The 13,899-nt window shown below is 50.5% G+C and overlaps 1 protein-coding gene across 1 annotated transcript; it reads right to left on the minus strand.

The window, feature by feature from the left end:
* Positions 1–90: 90 nt before the first annotated feature.
* PPP1R14D (protein phosphatase 1 regulatory inhibitor subunit 14D) lies at positions 91–13,548 on the minus strand. Its single transcript, XM_002717976.6, has 4 exons — positions 13,172–13,548; positions 753–836; positions 543–575; positions 91–389 (listed from the first exon to the last, which is right to left on the minus strand). Exons 1-4 carry the CDS (start codon positions 13,427–13,429, stop codon positions 324–326), a joined length of 441 nt encoding a protein of 146 aa, XP_002718022.4. The 5' UTR covers positions 13,430–13,548; the 3' UTR covers positions 91–323.
* Positions 13,549–13,899: the final 351 nt, after the last annotated feature.

Genomic DNA, 13,899 nt, shown 5'->3' on the forward strand with positions numbered 1-13,899 from the left:
CAGCCTTGTGACTTAGGACGCTGGCATTCCAGGGTATCACTGCACCCTCTCCCTCCCCTCTTCCTCTGCACAGAGATACTCCACACTCCATTTAGCTGATGCTCCTAAAAGTTTTATCCATTTGGCAGCCAAGAAAAGCACTGGGGAACAGCCTTAAGTGGCTCTCGGAGCCCAGCCAACAGAAGCCAGCTGTGTGCACATGACCGGGTGTACAAATGTCCCTCCTTGTCCTCGGTGTCCTCTGCCCGTGTCCCGAGGCGCTGTGTCCCTCAGCTGGGATGCAGAGGTTCAGGGAGGCCTGGCAAAGCATCGTGTCTCCAGGCTTATTTCTGAGGCCGGCTGAGTCTCCGGAATTTCTTGAGTTGGCTGAGCAGCTCTGAGATGAAATGCTGAGGAAGACACACGAGGGACAGCAGGCGTGAGGTCTCATGTGCTGCACTGCCCTCCTTAGCTCCCCACAGCAGGGGAAGGACCAAGGCGCCCGGGCCAAGCCTCGCCCTCCATTAGCTCCCTTCTCCCACCGCCAGCAGCACATCCCTTACCTCCGTGGGGCGGGGACAGTTTCGGAGAAGGTCCTGGGTGGGAAAGAGCAGAGATGGGGTCCCTGAGCCACAGTGCTCTCGCCCGAGCCCCCCACTCAGTTGCCTAAGAATTCTGTCCTCTGAACTGGGACTTCCCACTCCAACCAAGTAGGCAGAGCCTGGGTTCCTGGACTGCCCTGGATGGGAGCCCAGCTTCCACCCCGAGCCTACCTCCAACTGAGTCTTCTGCTCCTCTGTGGAGAGTTCTATGAGAGCCTCCAGGTCAATCTCAATGTCAGCAGTCACTGACTCATCCTGTTTGGGAATCGCAAACAAGTCTCAGAGGGGCCTGACCAGCTGGTGTTGGAGTGGAGGTTATGGTCAGGGGTTCACCCATCTCCCACCCCATCTCCCTTGAATTTCCCACATCACCCGCCAATTTCCTCCCACATTCAGCCCTTTTCCTCACCTTACTCAGAAAGTAAAAGTACTTTAGGGCCAGCACTACGGCACAGTAGGCCAAGCCTCTGCCTGTGGTGCTGGAATCCAGTATGAGTACCAGTTCGTTTTCTGGCTGTTCCTCTTCCAATCCAGCTCTCTGCTATGACCTGGGAAAGCAGTAGCAGATGGCCCACGTGCTTGGGCCCCTGCACCTGCATGGGAGACCTGGAAGAAGCTCCTGGCTCCTGGCTCCTGGCTTCAGGTTGAGCTCAGCTCTGGCCATTTGGGAAGTGAACCAACAGATGGACGATCTCTCTGTCTCTCCCCATCTCTGTCTGCAACTCTACCTCTCAGATAAATAAATAAAACTTAAAAAAAAAAAAAACCTTACTTTTCTATTCAGCAAACATTTACTGAACCCCTACCATCTTCTACCTGAAATAGTGCTTTACAGAGTATCCAGGGGTGTGTGATGTGGGACAGCAATCAGATCACGGCTTCAGATGCCCACAGCCCACGTTGGAGTGCCTGCACTGGGGCCTGCCTAGTGTCCAATTCCAGCTTCCTGCTAATGTGCACTCTGGGAGGCAGAAGGTGATGGCTCAAGAACTTGGGTCCCTGTCACCCATGTGTGGGGTCCAGAATGAGTTCCAGGCTCCTGGTTTCAGCCTGGCCCAACCCTGGATTTTGTGGGCATTTGAAGACTGAACCAGCAGAAGGAAGATCTCTCTCTCCTACCCTCTTCCTCTCTCCCGTCCCCTTTTATCTTTGAAATAAAATTAATTTAAAAATTTTTGAAGACTTATTTTATTTATTTGAAAGGCAGGGTTACAGAGAGAGAGAGGGAGAAACAGAGAAAGGTCTTCCATCTGCTGGTTCACTCCCCAAATGGCTGCAATGGCCAGAGCTGGGCCAAGCCAAAGCCAGGAGCCAGGAGCTTCCAGGTCTCCCATGTGGGTGCAGGGGCCCAAGCACTTGGGCCATCCTCTGCTGCTTTCCCAGGCCATAGCAGAGAGCTGAACTGGAAGTGGAGCAGCCAGGACTCGAATCAGCGCCCATATGGACTGCCAGCACTGTAGGCCATGGCTTAATCCACTATGCCACAACCTCGGCCTCCAATTAAAATTTTTAAAAATTAAAGAATAAAAAGAGCACCTACATTTAATATCAAAATTCTATATATTGGTGATAAGTGTAGAATGCTGTACCTGATTTGAAAAACACCCTGACAGTTCCTTACAACATTAAATACAGTTACTGTGTGCTGTGTGACCCAGCAATTCCACTCCTAGGTCTGTTCCCAAGAAAAATGAAAACAAAAGTCCACACAAAAACTTGCACAGGAATGTCACGGCAACAGTACTCATCGTAGCCAGAAAGGAAAACAACCAAATGTCCATCAACTGACGAATGAGTGAATAAAATATTGTAAAACTTTACAATATCACTTGATGATACAAAGGTATGAAGTGCTGATGCAAGTTACAGCCCAAATTAACCTTGAAAACAGGCTAGTGAAAGAAGCCAGTTACAAAGGGCCACGCGTTACATAGGTCAATGTGTAGACAATGTCCAGAAGAGGAAAACCTACAGAGACAGGAAGGTGAGTGGTGGCCGAGGCCTGAAGGTGGTGGTGGGAGTGGGGTGGGAGCACTAGCACGGGTGGGGTTTCTTCTGGGAGGAGAAAATGTTCTAAAATGAGATTGTGAGTAACTCCCATGAAGACACAAAAAATGGTGAAGCCGACGCTTGAGGTAGGTGAACTCTAGGGCATGCGAGTCATGTCTCAGTAAAGCTGTTCTTCGAGCTGGGCATCTGGCCCACAGCCCGGATCAGAGTGCTTGCATTTGATAAACCCACTCTGGCTCCGGTTCCAGCGTTCTGCTAATGCAGACTCTGGCAGGCAGTGATGGCTCAAATAGTTAGGTTCTTGCCACCCACGCGGGAGGTGTAGATTTGAGTTCCTGGCTCCCAGCTTCAGGCCAGCCCAGCCCAGGCAGTCACAGGAATTTGAGGAGTGAACGAGCAGGTGGGAGTTTGCTCACTTTATCTCCCTTGCAAATAAACAAATAGTTCCTCTTTTTTTTTTTTTTAAGATTTATTTATTTGAAAGTACACAGAGAGGAGAGGCAGAGAGAGAGAGAGAGACAGAGAGAGAGAGAAAGAGAGAGAGAGAGAGACAGGTCCTCCATCTGATGGTTCACTCCCCAATTGGCTGTAATGACCGGAGCTGTGCCGATCCAAAGCCAGGAGCCAGGAACTTCTTCCTGGTCTCCTACACGGGTGCAGGGGCCCAAGGACTTGGGCCATCTTCTACTGCTTTCCCAAACCATAGCAGAGAGCTAGATTGGAAGTGGAGCAGCCAGGACTAGAACCAGCACCCATATGGGATGCCGGTGCTTCAGGCTAGGGATTTAACACGCTGTGCCACAGCGCCAGCCCCAAATAGTTCCTCTTTCCAAAAAGATTTTTTTAAAAATTTATTTCAGGCCGGCACCATGGCTCAATAGGCTAATCCTCCACCTGTGGTGCCGGCACCCTGGGTTCTAGTCCCGGTCGGGGCGCCGGATTCTGTCCCGGCTGCCCCTCTTCCAGGCCAGCTCTCTGCTGTGGCCTGGGAGTACAGTGGAGGATGGCCCAAGTGCTTGGGCCCTGTACCCCATGGGAGACCAGGAGAAGCACCTGGCTCCTGCCTTCGGATCAGCGTGGTGCGCCGGCTGCAGTGCGCCGGCCACGGTGGCCATTGGAGGGTGAACCAACGGCAAAGGAAGACACTTTTCTCTGTCTCTCTCTCTCTCACTGTCCACTCTGCCTGTCAAAAAAAAAATATTTTAAAGTCAGAGTTACAGAGAAAGAGAGTGATCTTCCATCCACTGATTCACTCCCCCAGATGGCCTCAATGGCCGGGACTGGACCAACAAATGCCAAGAGCCAGGCGCTTCATCTGGTCTCCCTGGTGGATGGCAGGGACCTGAGTACTTGAGCCATCTTCTGCTGCTTTCCCAGGTACATTAGCAGAGAGCTTGATTGGAAGTGGAATAGCCAGGACTCGAACCCCTGCTCATATAGTATGACAGTATCACAGGCAGCATCTTAACCAGCTGAGCTACAGTGCCACCCCACTATGATAAAATTTTATAAGAGATTTTCAGCAGAAGATGGCCCAAGTCCTTGGGCCCCTGCACCCATGTGGGAGACCCTGATGGAGTTCCAGGCCTCTGGCTTTGGCCTGACCCAGCCCCAGCCACTGTGGCCATTTGGGGAGTGAACAAGCGGATGGAAGACCTTTCTCTCTGTCTCTCCTTCTCAGTCTCTGTAACTACCTCTCAAACAAATAAATAAAATTAAAAAAAAAAAAAAAACCTGCTCAACATTATCAGGAATTGCAAATTCAAACAACGATGAGACACCACTGCACCCTACTAGAATGGCAAAATCTAAAACCCTGACAGCGCCACGCGCGGGGGAGAATGCGTTGCTACAGGGACTCTCACTGTCGGTGAGAATGCAGAATGCTACAGCTGCCCTGGAGGTAGTTTGGCAGTTTCTTACAAACTAAGCATATTCTTACCAAATCCTTGATATTTACCCAAATGCGTAGAAAACCCGCCCACACAAAAACCTGCACGTAGATGTTTTCTGGCAGCTTTATTCACAATTGCCAAAACTTGGAAGCAACCAAGGTGGCCTTCAGTAGTCAATGGATAAGCTACTGCACATCCAGACAACAGACTATTGTTCAGTGTGGAAACTAAATGAGCTATGCCATGAAGAAACCCGGAAGAAGCTTAAATCTATATTACTAAGGTAAGGAAGCCAACTTGGACAGGGTATACACTGTATGATTCCAACTATATGATATCCTGGAAAAGGCAAGACTGTGGAGAAAGATAAAAAGACCAGTGGCTGGGCCAGCAGTGTGGTGCAGCGGGTTAAGCTGCCGCTTGGGATGCTAGCATCCCATACTTGCGCCCCAGGTCCTCAGCTTCTGATCCAGCTTCCTGGTAATGTGCCTGGGAAGGCAGCAGATGATGGTTCAAGTGCGCAGGTCCCTATCAACCATGAGGGAGACCTGGCTCCTGGTTCCTGGCTCCTGGCTTCAACTTGGCCCAAACCTGGCTGATGCAGCCATTTGGGGAGTGAACCAGTAGATGGAAGGTCTTTCTCTTTGTGTCTCTCCCTCTCTCTCTGTAACTCTCTCAAATAAATAAAATCTTAAAAACAAACAAACAAACAAAAATCAGTGGTTGCCAGGGGTCTGTGAGAAGGGATGTATGAGTTGACAGAGCAACAAGACTTTAGGGCATTGAAACTATGCATGATACCATAACAATGGATACGTGTCAATATACATTTGTCCAAACCCACGGAAAATGCAACACTGAGTGAACCCTAACTTAAACCATGGACTCTGGTAATAGTGATAAGTCAGGGTAAGTTCACTGATAGTGACAAACATATCAATGGCTGCTGAGACTCGCTGGTATGGGGACACGGTACACAAGAACTCTGTACTTTCCACTCAAATTTCATAATGAAACTAAAACTGCTCTAAAAATTGTCTACTTTTTGAAAAGATGTGAGGTCAAGAGTCAACAAAATTCAGAATTTTTACTGCTTAACTGAGGACTTCTTAAGTGACAATGATGGGTAGTGAAGACCATTTGAGTGCCATTTCTTTGACTTATGCCAAGAGCCACCACTGCTTTTGCCTCATAAGTGCACAGTGAAAATGGCAAACTTCTTCCCACTATCCGGAAACGAGCACAGAATCCCGGACAGGGTGTTTGGAACCTCTATGGGCCATCAGACAGCACTTCCAGAACCGCTACCTTATCACTTCGCTTTGCTTTGCTTCCTCCCTCCCTCCCCCCTTCCTTCCTTCCTTCCCTCCCCTCCCCTTTTCCTTTCTTTTCTTTTTTCTTTCCTTTCCCTTTTCTCTTCTCTTCCCTTTCCCCTTCCTTCCTTCCTTCCTCCCTCCCTCCCTCCTTTCTTTCTCTCTCTCTCTCTCTCTCTCTCTCTCTCTTTCTTTCTTTTTCTTTCTTTTTTTGTCAGTTATTTGAGAAGCAGGAAGACAGACAGTTCCCATAAGCTGGTTCCCTCCTCAAATGCTTGTAATAGCCGGAGCTGGCCCAGGGTTAAAACCAGGACCCAGGAGCTTCCTTCTGGTCTCCCACGTGGATGCAGGGGCCCAAGGACTTGGCCCATCTTCCACTGTTTTCCCAGGCCGTAGCAGAGAGCTGGATCAGAAGTGGAGCAGCTGGGTCTGGAACCAGCACCCATATGGGATGCCAGCTCTGCAGGTGGCAGCTTTACTGGCTACACCACAGTGTCAGCCCCTCTATACCTTTTTAAAAATAAATAATGCCTAAGTTGGCCCTTTCATCCTTAGCTCTAGTCTTTTCCCAATATTTCCTTGATCTCTAGCTCATCTTATTCAGTTTTCATGCATTCGATGCTTAGTTACTGAGTGCATGCTACATGCCCAACACTGTAACGAGTGCTGGGGTCATAACCACAAGACACACAGATATGATCTTGCCCCTTAGAAGCCTATAGGCTCCTGAGGGCTACGAAGGGAAATGGCATTTATGATACATGGTGATAAGCTACTATGGGAACACACAAGAGGGCCACCTGACCAAGTCTGGTCAGCCAGAAGGCTTCCTGGAGGAAGTGAACTCTAATCGAAGAACCGAAGGCTGAGTTAGAATTCACCAGCTAGGGTTTGGCTTTGAGATGAAGCAAGTCAAGCTGCCACCTGGGACATTGGCAGCCCACACAGGAGCACCCGTTCAGTCCCAGCTGCTCTGCTTCCAATCCAGCTCCTTGTTAATGCACCTGGGAAAGCAGTGGAAGACGACACAAGTGCTTGGTTCCGTGCACCCATGTGGGAGATCCAGATGGAGCTCCAGGCTCCTGGCTTCAGCCTGAACCAGACCCAGCCATTGTAGCCACTTGGGAAGTGAACCCGTAGATGGAAGATTCTCTCTCTCTCTCTCTCTTTCTCTCAATGTAACTCTGCTTTTCACATATATAAATATTTTTTTAAAATAATTAATTAAACAGTTATGCTTTTCTTTTTTTTTTTGACAGGCAGAGTAGACAGTGAGAGAGAGACAGAGAGAAAGGTCTTCCTTTGCCATTGGTTCACCCTCCAATGGCCGCCACGGCTGGCGCACCGCGCTGATCCGATGGCAGGAGCCAGGTACTTATCCTGGTCTCCCATGGGGTGCAGGGCCCAAGCACTTGGGCCATCCTCCACTGCACTCCCTGGCCACAGCAGAGAACTGGCCTGGAAGAGGGGCAACCGGGACAGAATCCAGCGCCCCGACCGGGACTAGAACCCGGTGTGCCGACGCCGCAAGGCGGAGGATTAGCCTAGTGAGCCACAGCGCCGGCACAGTTATGCTTCTGATCATGATGCAGAAACAAGGACCAGATTTAGTCTTACAACTTATGTAACTAGAAAAGCAGACAACATATACGAAGAATATTATCCAGCATTGAACAACTGGTAGTGTAGGTTGCAAACTCCAGCATCACTGAGTATTTCTTCCTTGAGTCCACTTCCAGACCTCAGAGCAGAAGCAAAGACCTGAGCAGAGCACAGTGGCCTTGAAAGACTGACGTGGCAGAGATCAGAGTCAGGGAGGTTGAAGTGGCCGGAAGTTGCTGGGCAGAGTTCCACTGAGGAAGGAGTTAAGAAGAAAGAGATCTCCACAAGTCTGCACAAGGTTCTCTTGAGTCGGCTGCACACTAAGATGCACATTCATAGGGCACAGCTTCACGAGACCGGACTAGAGCACAAATCACAACCCAACCAGCCAGAGTCGCCAGCTATTACTGATCAAATGGGAGCTCACTTGAAACCTCCAAGGGGTCCTGCTTTCTTTGCTAGGGGTGCGTTACTCCCTAGATTAAAGCCACTCCAGACTAAACTGCAAGCCTCAGGTCCTCAAACTGAAGCATCTACTACACCAAAGTCCAACATTTTTTTAAGGAAGACTTCAAAAACCCAATCTCTATGGAATGGTGAGTTGGGCCACTGCCTGTGATGCCAGCATCCCATATAGGTGCCAGTTAGAGCCCCGGCTGCTCTGCTTCTGATCCAGCTTCCTGCTAATGCACCTGGGAAAGCAGCAAAAGGTGGCCCAAGTCCCTAGGCCCCTGCACCCAAGTGGGAGACCCAGATGAAGCTCCTGGATCCTGGCTTTGGCCTGACTCAACGCGAACTATTGCAGCCATTTGGGAAGTGAACCAGGGGTGGAAGATTCTCCCTCCCTCCCCTCCCCGTAACTATGCCATTCAAATAAAATAAATAATTAAAAATAAACAAACAAACAAACAAATAATTACTCAGGGCAGGTTATTCAGTCTAGTGGTTAAGATACTGGTTAGGACATCCATGTCCCTTATAGGAGTGCCTGGCTCTGAATCCTGATTCCAGCTTCCTATTAATGCAGACTTTGGGAAGCAATGGTGATAGCTCAAGTAATGGGGTTCACACCACCCAAGTGAAAACCTGGATCTTGGCTTTGAGCCTGTGCAGCCCCAGCCTTTGGGGTTATTTAGGGAGTGAACTAGTGGATGAGAGTGCTCGCTCTTTTTCAAATAAATAAATATTTAAAAATCAATCCATCAATAAATAAAAATCCAGTTACTCAACATAAAATTCACAATGTCTGGTCCAATAAAAAATCACTTGTCATGCCAAGAAGCAGGAAAATATAACCTAAATCCAGGAGAAAGATCACTCAGCAGAAGCAGACCCAGAAATGAGAGAGATGATGGAATTAGCAGACCAGGAAAACATGAACACAGTACTGAGAAAAATGGTAGATACAAGAAAGACCTAATAGAGAACACAGAGATGAAAAATATAATTTTTTAAAAATCTTTATTCATTTATTTGAGAGGCAGAGTTAGAGAGAGAGAGAGGAAGAGACAGAGAGAGAGAGGTCTTCTATCTGCTGGTTCACTCCCCAAAAGGCTGCAATGGCCAGAGCTGGGCCAATCCAAATCAGGAGTCAGGAGCTTCTTCCTGGTCTCTCATGTGGGTGCAGGGGCCCAAGGACTTGGGCCATCTTCTACTGCTTTCCCAGGCCATAGCAGAGAGCTGGATCAGAAGAGGAGCAGCTGGGACTGGAACCAGCACCCATATGGGATGCCGGCACTTCAGGCTGGGGCTTTAACCTGCTGCGCCACAGCACTGGCCCCCCAAAATACAATATTTTAAATGAAAACTTTACTGGATGGAATTAACAACATATCTGACACTGAATTTTTAGAAAATTAGTTGAAGACATATAAGTAAAATAAACCAACCACAATGAAGCTCAGAGCCTTGGCAACCTGTGAACAAGGTCCAGTGCTGTATGCGTGTAACTGGAAGGTGGGAAGGTAGGGGCAGGCAGAAGAACAGAGAAACTATGAAGATGGCAACTTTGCCTTTTAGAAGTATCAGTGCTACCCCCTGGGCCATCACCGTGTCATTTATAACAGTCAGCAGACGTGTATGTACCTTCTGTTGACTTTGAGGGACGAGCATGATTGAGAGTAAGCTTGTCACTGCAGACAGGTACCGAGAGTTCAGGCTCAAATCACGGACCAAATATTCTTTCCCTCAAGTATTTTTTTGGTTTTCTTTTTTGGTTCAAGTTTTTTTTTTTTTTTTTTTTTAAGATTTATTTATTTATTTATTTGTTTGAAAGTCAGAGTTACACACAGGGAGAAGGAGAGGCAGAGAGAGACAGAGAGACAGAGAGAGAGAAAGTCCTCCATCTGCTGGTTCACTCCACAATTGGCCGCAACAGCCAGAGCTGCACCAATCTGAAGCCAGGAACCAGGAGCTTCCTCCTGGTCTCCTATGTGGATACAGGGGTCCCAGGACTTGGGCCATCTTCCACTGCTTTCCCAGGCCATAGCAGAGAGCTGGATCAGAAGTGGAGCAGCCGGTACTTGAACCAGAGCCCATTTGGGATACCGGCACTGCAGGCAGCGGCTTTACCCGCTATGCCACAGGACAGGCCCCCAATAGCTCATTATTTATAAAGTCACCATATCAAATGGGATGAATCAAAATCCCGATTTTCTACCAGGAAAAGACAGGATCGTGGAAACACAGGAAAGGAGTGCATCAGAACTCTGGGGGCTAGGGGCCAGCACTGTGGCGCAGTGAGTTAAGCCACTGCCTGTAATGCTGGCATTCCATATAGACGCCAGTTCAACACCCGGTTGCTCCACTACCAATGCAGAAGACAGCCTCACCTAGCCCAGCCTTGGCCTTTGTGACTATCTAGAATCAATGGATAGAAGATCTCTCTGTCTCTCCCTCTCTCTCTAACTCCGCCTTTCAAATAAATAAATAAATCTTAAAAACAAACAAACTCTGGTATGCCTAACACATTATATTTAGTCCCAAGGCGGTGATTGGTGGCCTTGGCCAGAGCGCTCCATGGAAAGATGGGCGTGGAAGCCAGATAATGCAGGCTGTCCGTGTGGGCACATCCTTTAAGGAGTCTGGCTCTACGGAGGCAGGGAATAGAGGATGGAGATTAGAGGGGTGCACGTTGTTGAGTGAGGATCTCATTAAAATCAGAGAAACTGATGATGCTCCCATTCCTGTTTAGAAGTCTAATTCATACTCCCCCAGGACAACAGCAGCTTCAGGGCTTCAAGTTTGTTTGTGTCCCCAGACTTGGTTCCTTTGAAGACCCCAGGTCAGGCTGCACACCCAAGCAGGAGCAGTGGGGCCCTCCATCAAAGGAAGGCTGGGCCCCAAGAAACAACAAATGAAGTGGTGCATTCCCATAACCATTCCGGTCAGACAGTCCAAGGCAGGTGCACGGAAGGGCGGGGCTCTCTGAGGGTCCAACTGGAGCAGGGTACGGCTGAGACTGTGTGGCTTTGCCCTCTGCCCAAGATGGCCAGGCACCTGGGGCTGCCCAGCTACTTAGCTACTTCCTGCTGCAGGGAGCAGAGACTGGGAGAGGAACTGCCACCTGGCACCTTTGGACAATTGCCATGGCAACCACAGGCCAGTCATTTTATTCCGGTCATGGCCTGGGAGCGGTCCTGCCACACGTTCTGTTCTCTAATGTTACGGGTTCATTTCCGTGCAGCTTCTCCCTACCCCCACCTCCAACTTCACCTTGCAAAACAAGGCTGTTTGGCTACTGTCTCTCTCTGCTGCCTGGCAGGATTTGCCCTGGGGTGTGGGAAATATGAGATTTTCCAAGCAAGCACACAACAAACTATCGGAACTCACAACTGAGCCCTTGGACAGCACTGGAAGCTGTGGAGGGCAGAGGGAGCAGACACAGCAGGAGAGAGAGTGGGCCTCTGGCTCTCAGCTCTGAGGACTGCTCCCCCACCTCACTAGGGGGCTCAGGATGCTGCCGGGACATTCAGATCAACACCTGGACCACGTAGCCACAGAGCCCAGAGAGCTTCTAGACACACAGGGCCACATGTATCGTTTGTCCCCAGGCCTAGGCATAGCACTGCCGGCAGCCCTTATGCACACAAGAATCACATGCCTTTGCAGTCCCCAAAAGAAAAGACAGGACCTGTGTCAAGAGGGAAGAGAAACAAGGGCCGTATATTGTAGGTGAGGAAGATTCCTGGTACCCTGACGGGGTGGAATGGTTCTCCACATTGCCACACCTCAGAACCAACGGGAAGCTTATCAAACAATGTCCAGTGTCCAGGCCCCACCCTAGTAGATGCAAAATCCAGTTGAGATGGAGCCATGCATTATTCTCCCTAAGTATTTCAGGTATGGGTGCCGACATTGTGGCGTAGCGCGTTAAGCCTCCCCGTGTAATACCGGCATCCCATATGGGCACCAGTCCGTGTTTTAGCTGCTCCACTTCCAATCCAGCTCCCTGCTAATGCACCTGGGAAAGCAGTGGAGGATGACCCAAGAGCTCGGGCCCCTGCACCCATATGAGAGACCAGGATGAAGCTCCTGGCTCCTGGCTTTGGTCTAGTTTAACCCTGGCCATTGGGGCCATTTGGGGGAGTGAACCAGCAGATGGAAGATCTCTCACTCTGTCTCTCCCTCTCTCTCTGTAACTCTTTCAAGTAAATACATAAATAATTTTTTAAGTGGTTCAGGTATGAAGAAGCACTGGCTGTTTGATTAAGAGCCAGAGCTATGCAGCCAGAGCTCTAGCTGCAGCTCCGGGTTCCGTGGCTTCCTGGTTACGTGACCTTGGGCAAGTTACTCATTGTCTCTAAGCTCCGTTGCCCCAGCTGTAAAAGAGCTCCCACCCAGGGGAGTTGTGGGGAGGACTGAATGAAAGAATGCATGCTAGCGCTTAACGGCAGGCCCTGCGTGCAGCTGAAGTGCTCAAAAGGTTACTGCTGCTGTTGAAGTGATACCGTCACTACTCTAGGATCCGGGTGTGGAGACATCCATGCAAGAAAATGCCACTTCCAGTGACCAGGGCCGAGACCCATTTTTTCCCCAGGGTGCAGCTGAGGGCAGTGCGTCGGAGCCAGGGTCAGGCGGGCCAGGGCCTGGCAGCAGTGCACCCCCGTGGTTACTCTCACTCTCCTGCCCAGCACTGTCCATTCGGGGAGGACAGAAACGACTGTGTGCTGACCCTGCAGGAGCCACCAGCACCGTGAGGCCTTTTAGTACCTGAAAAGTAGCTAGTGCGACTCAGGAGCCGCAGTTTTTATTTGCATTTCATATTTTTAAATGTTTCATTTTTATTTATTTTCATTGACATGAAAGGCAGAGGAACAGACAGAGACAGAGAGCTCTTCTACTGCCTGGTTCATTCCCCCAGATGCCCATGACAGCCTGGGCTGAGTCAGGCTGAAGCCAGGAGCCAGGGACTCCATTCAGGGGCCCCAATCCTGGGACTATCACCTGCTGCAGTGCCAGGATGCACTGGCAGAAGACTAGATGGGAAGCAGAGTAGCTGAGATGCCAACTAGCACTCCCGATAATGGGACTGGGGCATCGCAATTGACGGCCTCACTTGCTGCGCCACCATGCCTGCCCCTTTGCTTCATTTTAGCTCAGTTCAGTACCTACACGTGGCCGACAGCTACAGCACTGGACAGTGCAGCTGTAGACATGTATGTGTACTGAGGATGCAGAGCAAGCAAAGACACATGGGAGCCCCTGCCTTGGCATCTGCCTCTGTCTGAGCAGAGCCCTGTCTGCTCCCACACGCCACCACTCTACCCACCTGGAAGAGCTCCTGAATCTGAGCATCCACCCACTGCTCCATCTCCAGCCAGCGCTGCAGCTGCCCTAGGTCGTACTTCACCGTCAGCCGGCTGGACCTCCGGGACCTGGGCACCCTGGAGGGGTCCGAGTGGGACCTTGACTCTGAGTCTGTGGACGACGTCCTCCTCCTCCTCTCAGAAGTCCACTGGACCTTCCTACTTGGGTCCTCCCCGTCTGGATTGGGAGACTCGCAGGAAGTAGGTCTGGAAGACAGCATGGAAGGACTGGCCAGGGCAAGGAGCTGGGGAAACTGCCAGTCAGAGCGAGAGCACCGAGGGGAATGAGGGAGAGGCCCGCGGGGAAGGCAGGCAGGCGCGGGGAGGGCCACAGCTCCCTGGGAGGCGCCAGGGTCAAAGATCAACAGGTCTTTGGGGCTGGCAATACCAATCTCCTGGCTCCTGCCTGCCAGCAAGCGGCACTCCAGAGCCGTGCCCCAGCCTCTCTTTCTGCACCTACTACTGTGCAAAGTGACATAAACAGCAGACATGCACAAGTCTAGCAGCCAGGGGCGTGGGTCCTGAGGGAAGCAGACGTTCACCTTCTTTGGCCAGCTCTGATACCAGAGCCGATCACTGGGGCCTGAGTCACTGGCTTGAGACCCCTCTGCAGCCCACCTTCCTGAGACAAGATCTGCTCTGGGCCCCGAGGAGCTGCGGCCAGAGACAGATCCTGCAGGAGCAGGAGCCC

Source organism: Oryctolagus cuniculus, chromosome 12 (assembly GCF_051225735.1).
Source record: "Oryctolagus cuniculus isolate XC-2025 breed Fujian yellow rabbit chromosome 12, ASM5122573v1, whole genome shotgun sequence".
Lineage (NCBI taxonomy): Eukaryota > Metazoa > Chordata > Mammalia > Lagomorpha > Leporidae > Oryctolagus > Oryctolagus cuniculus.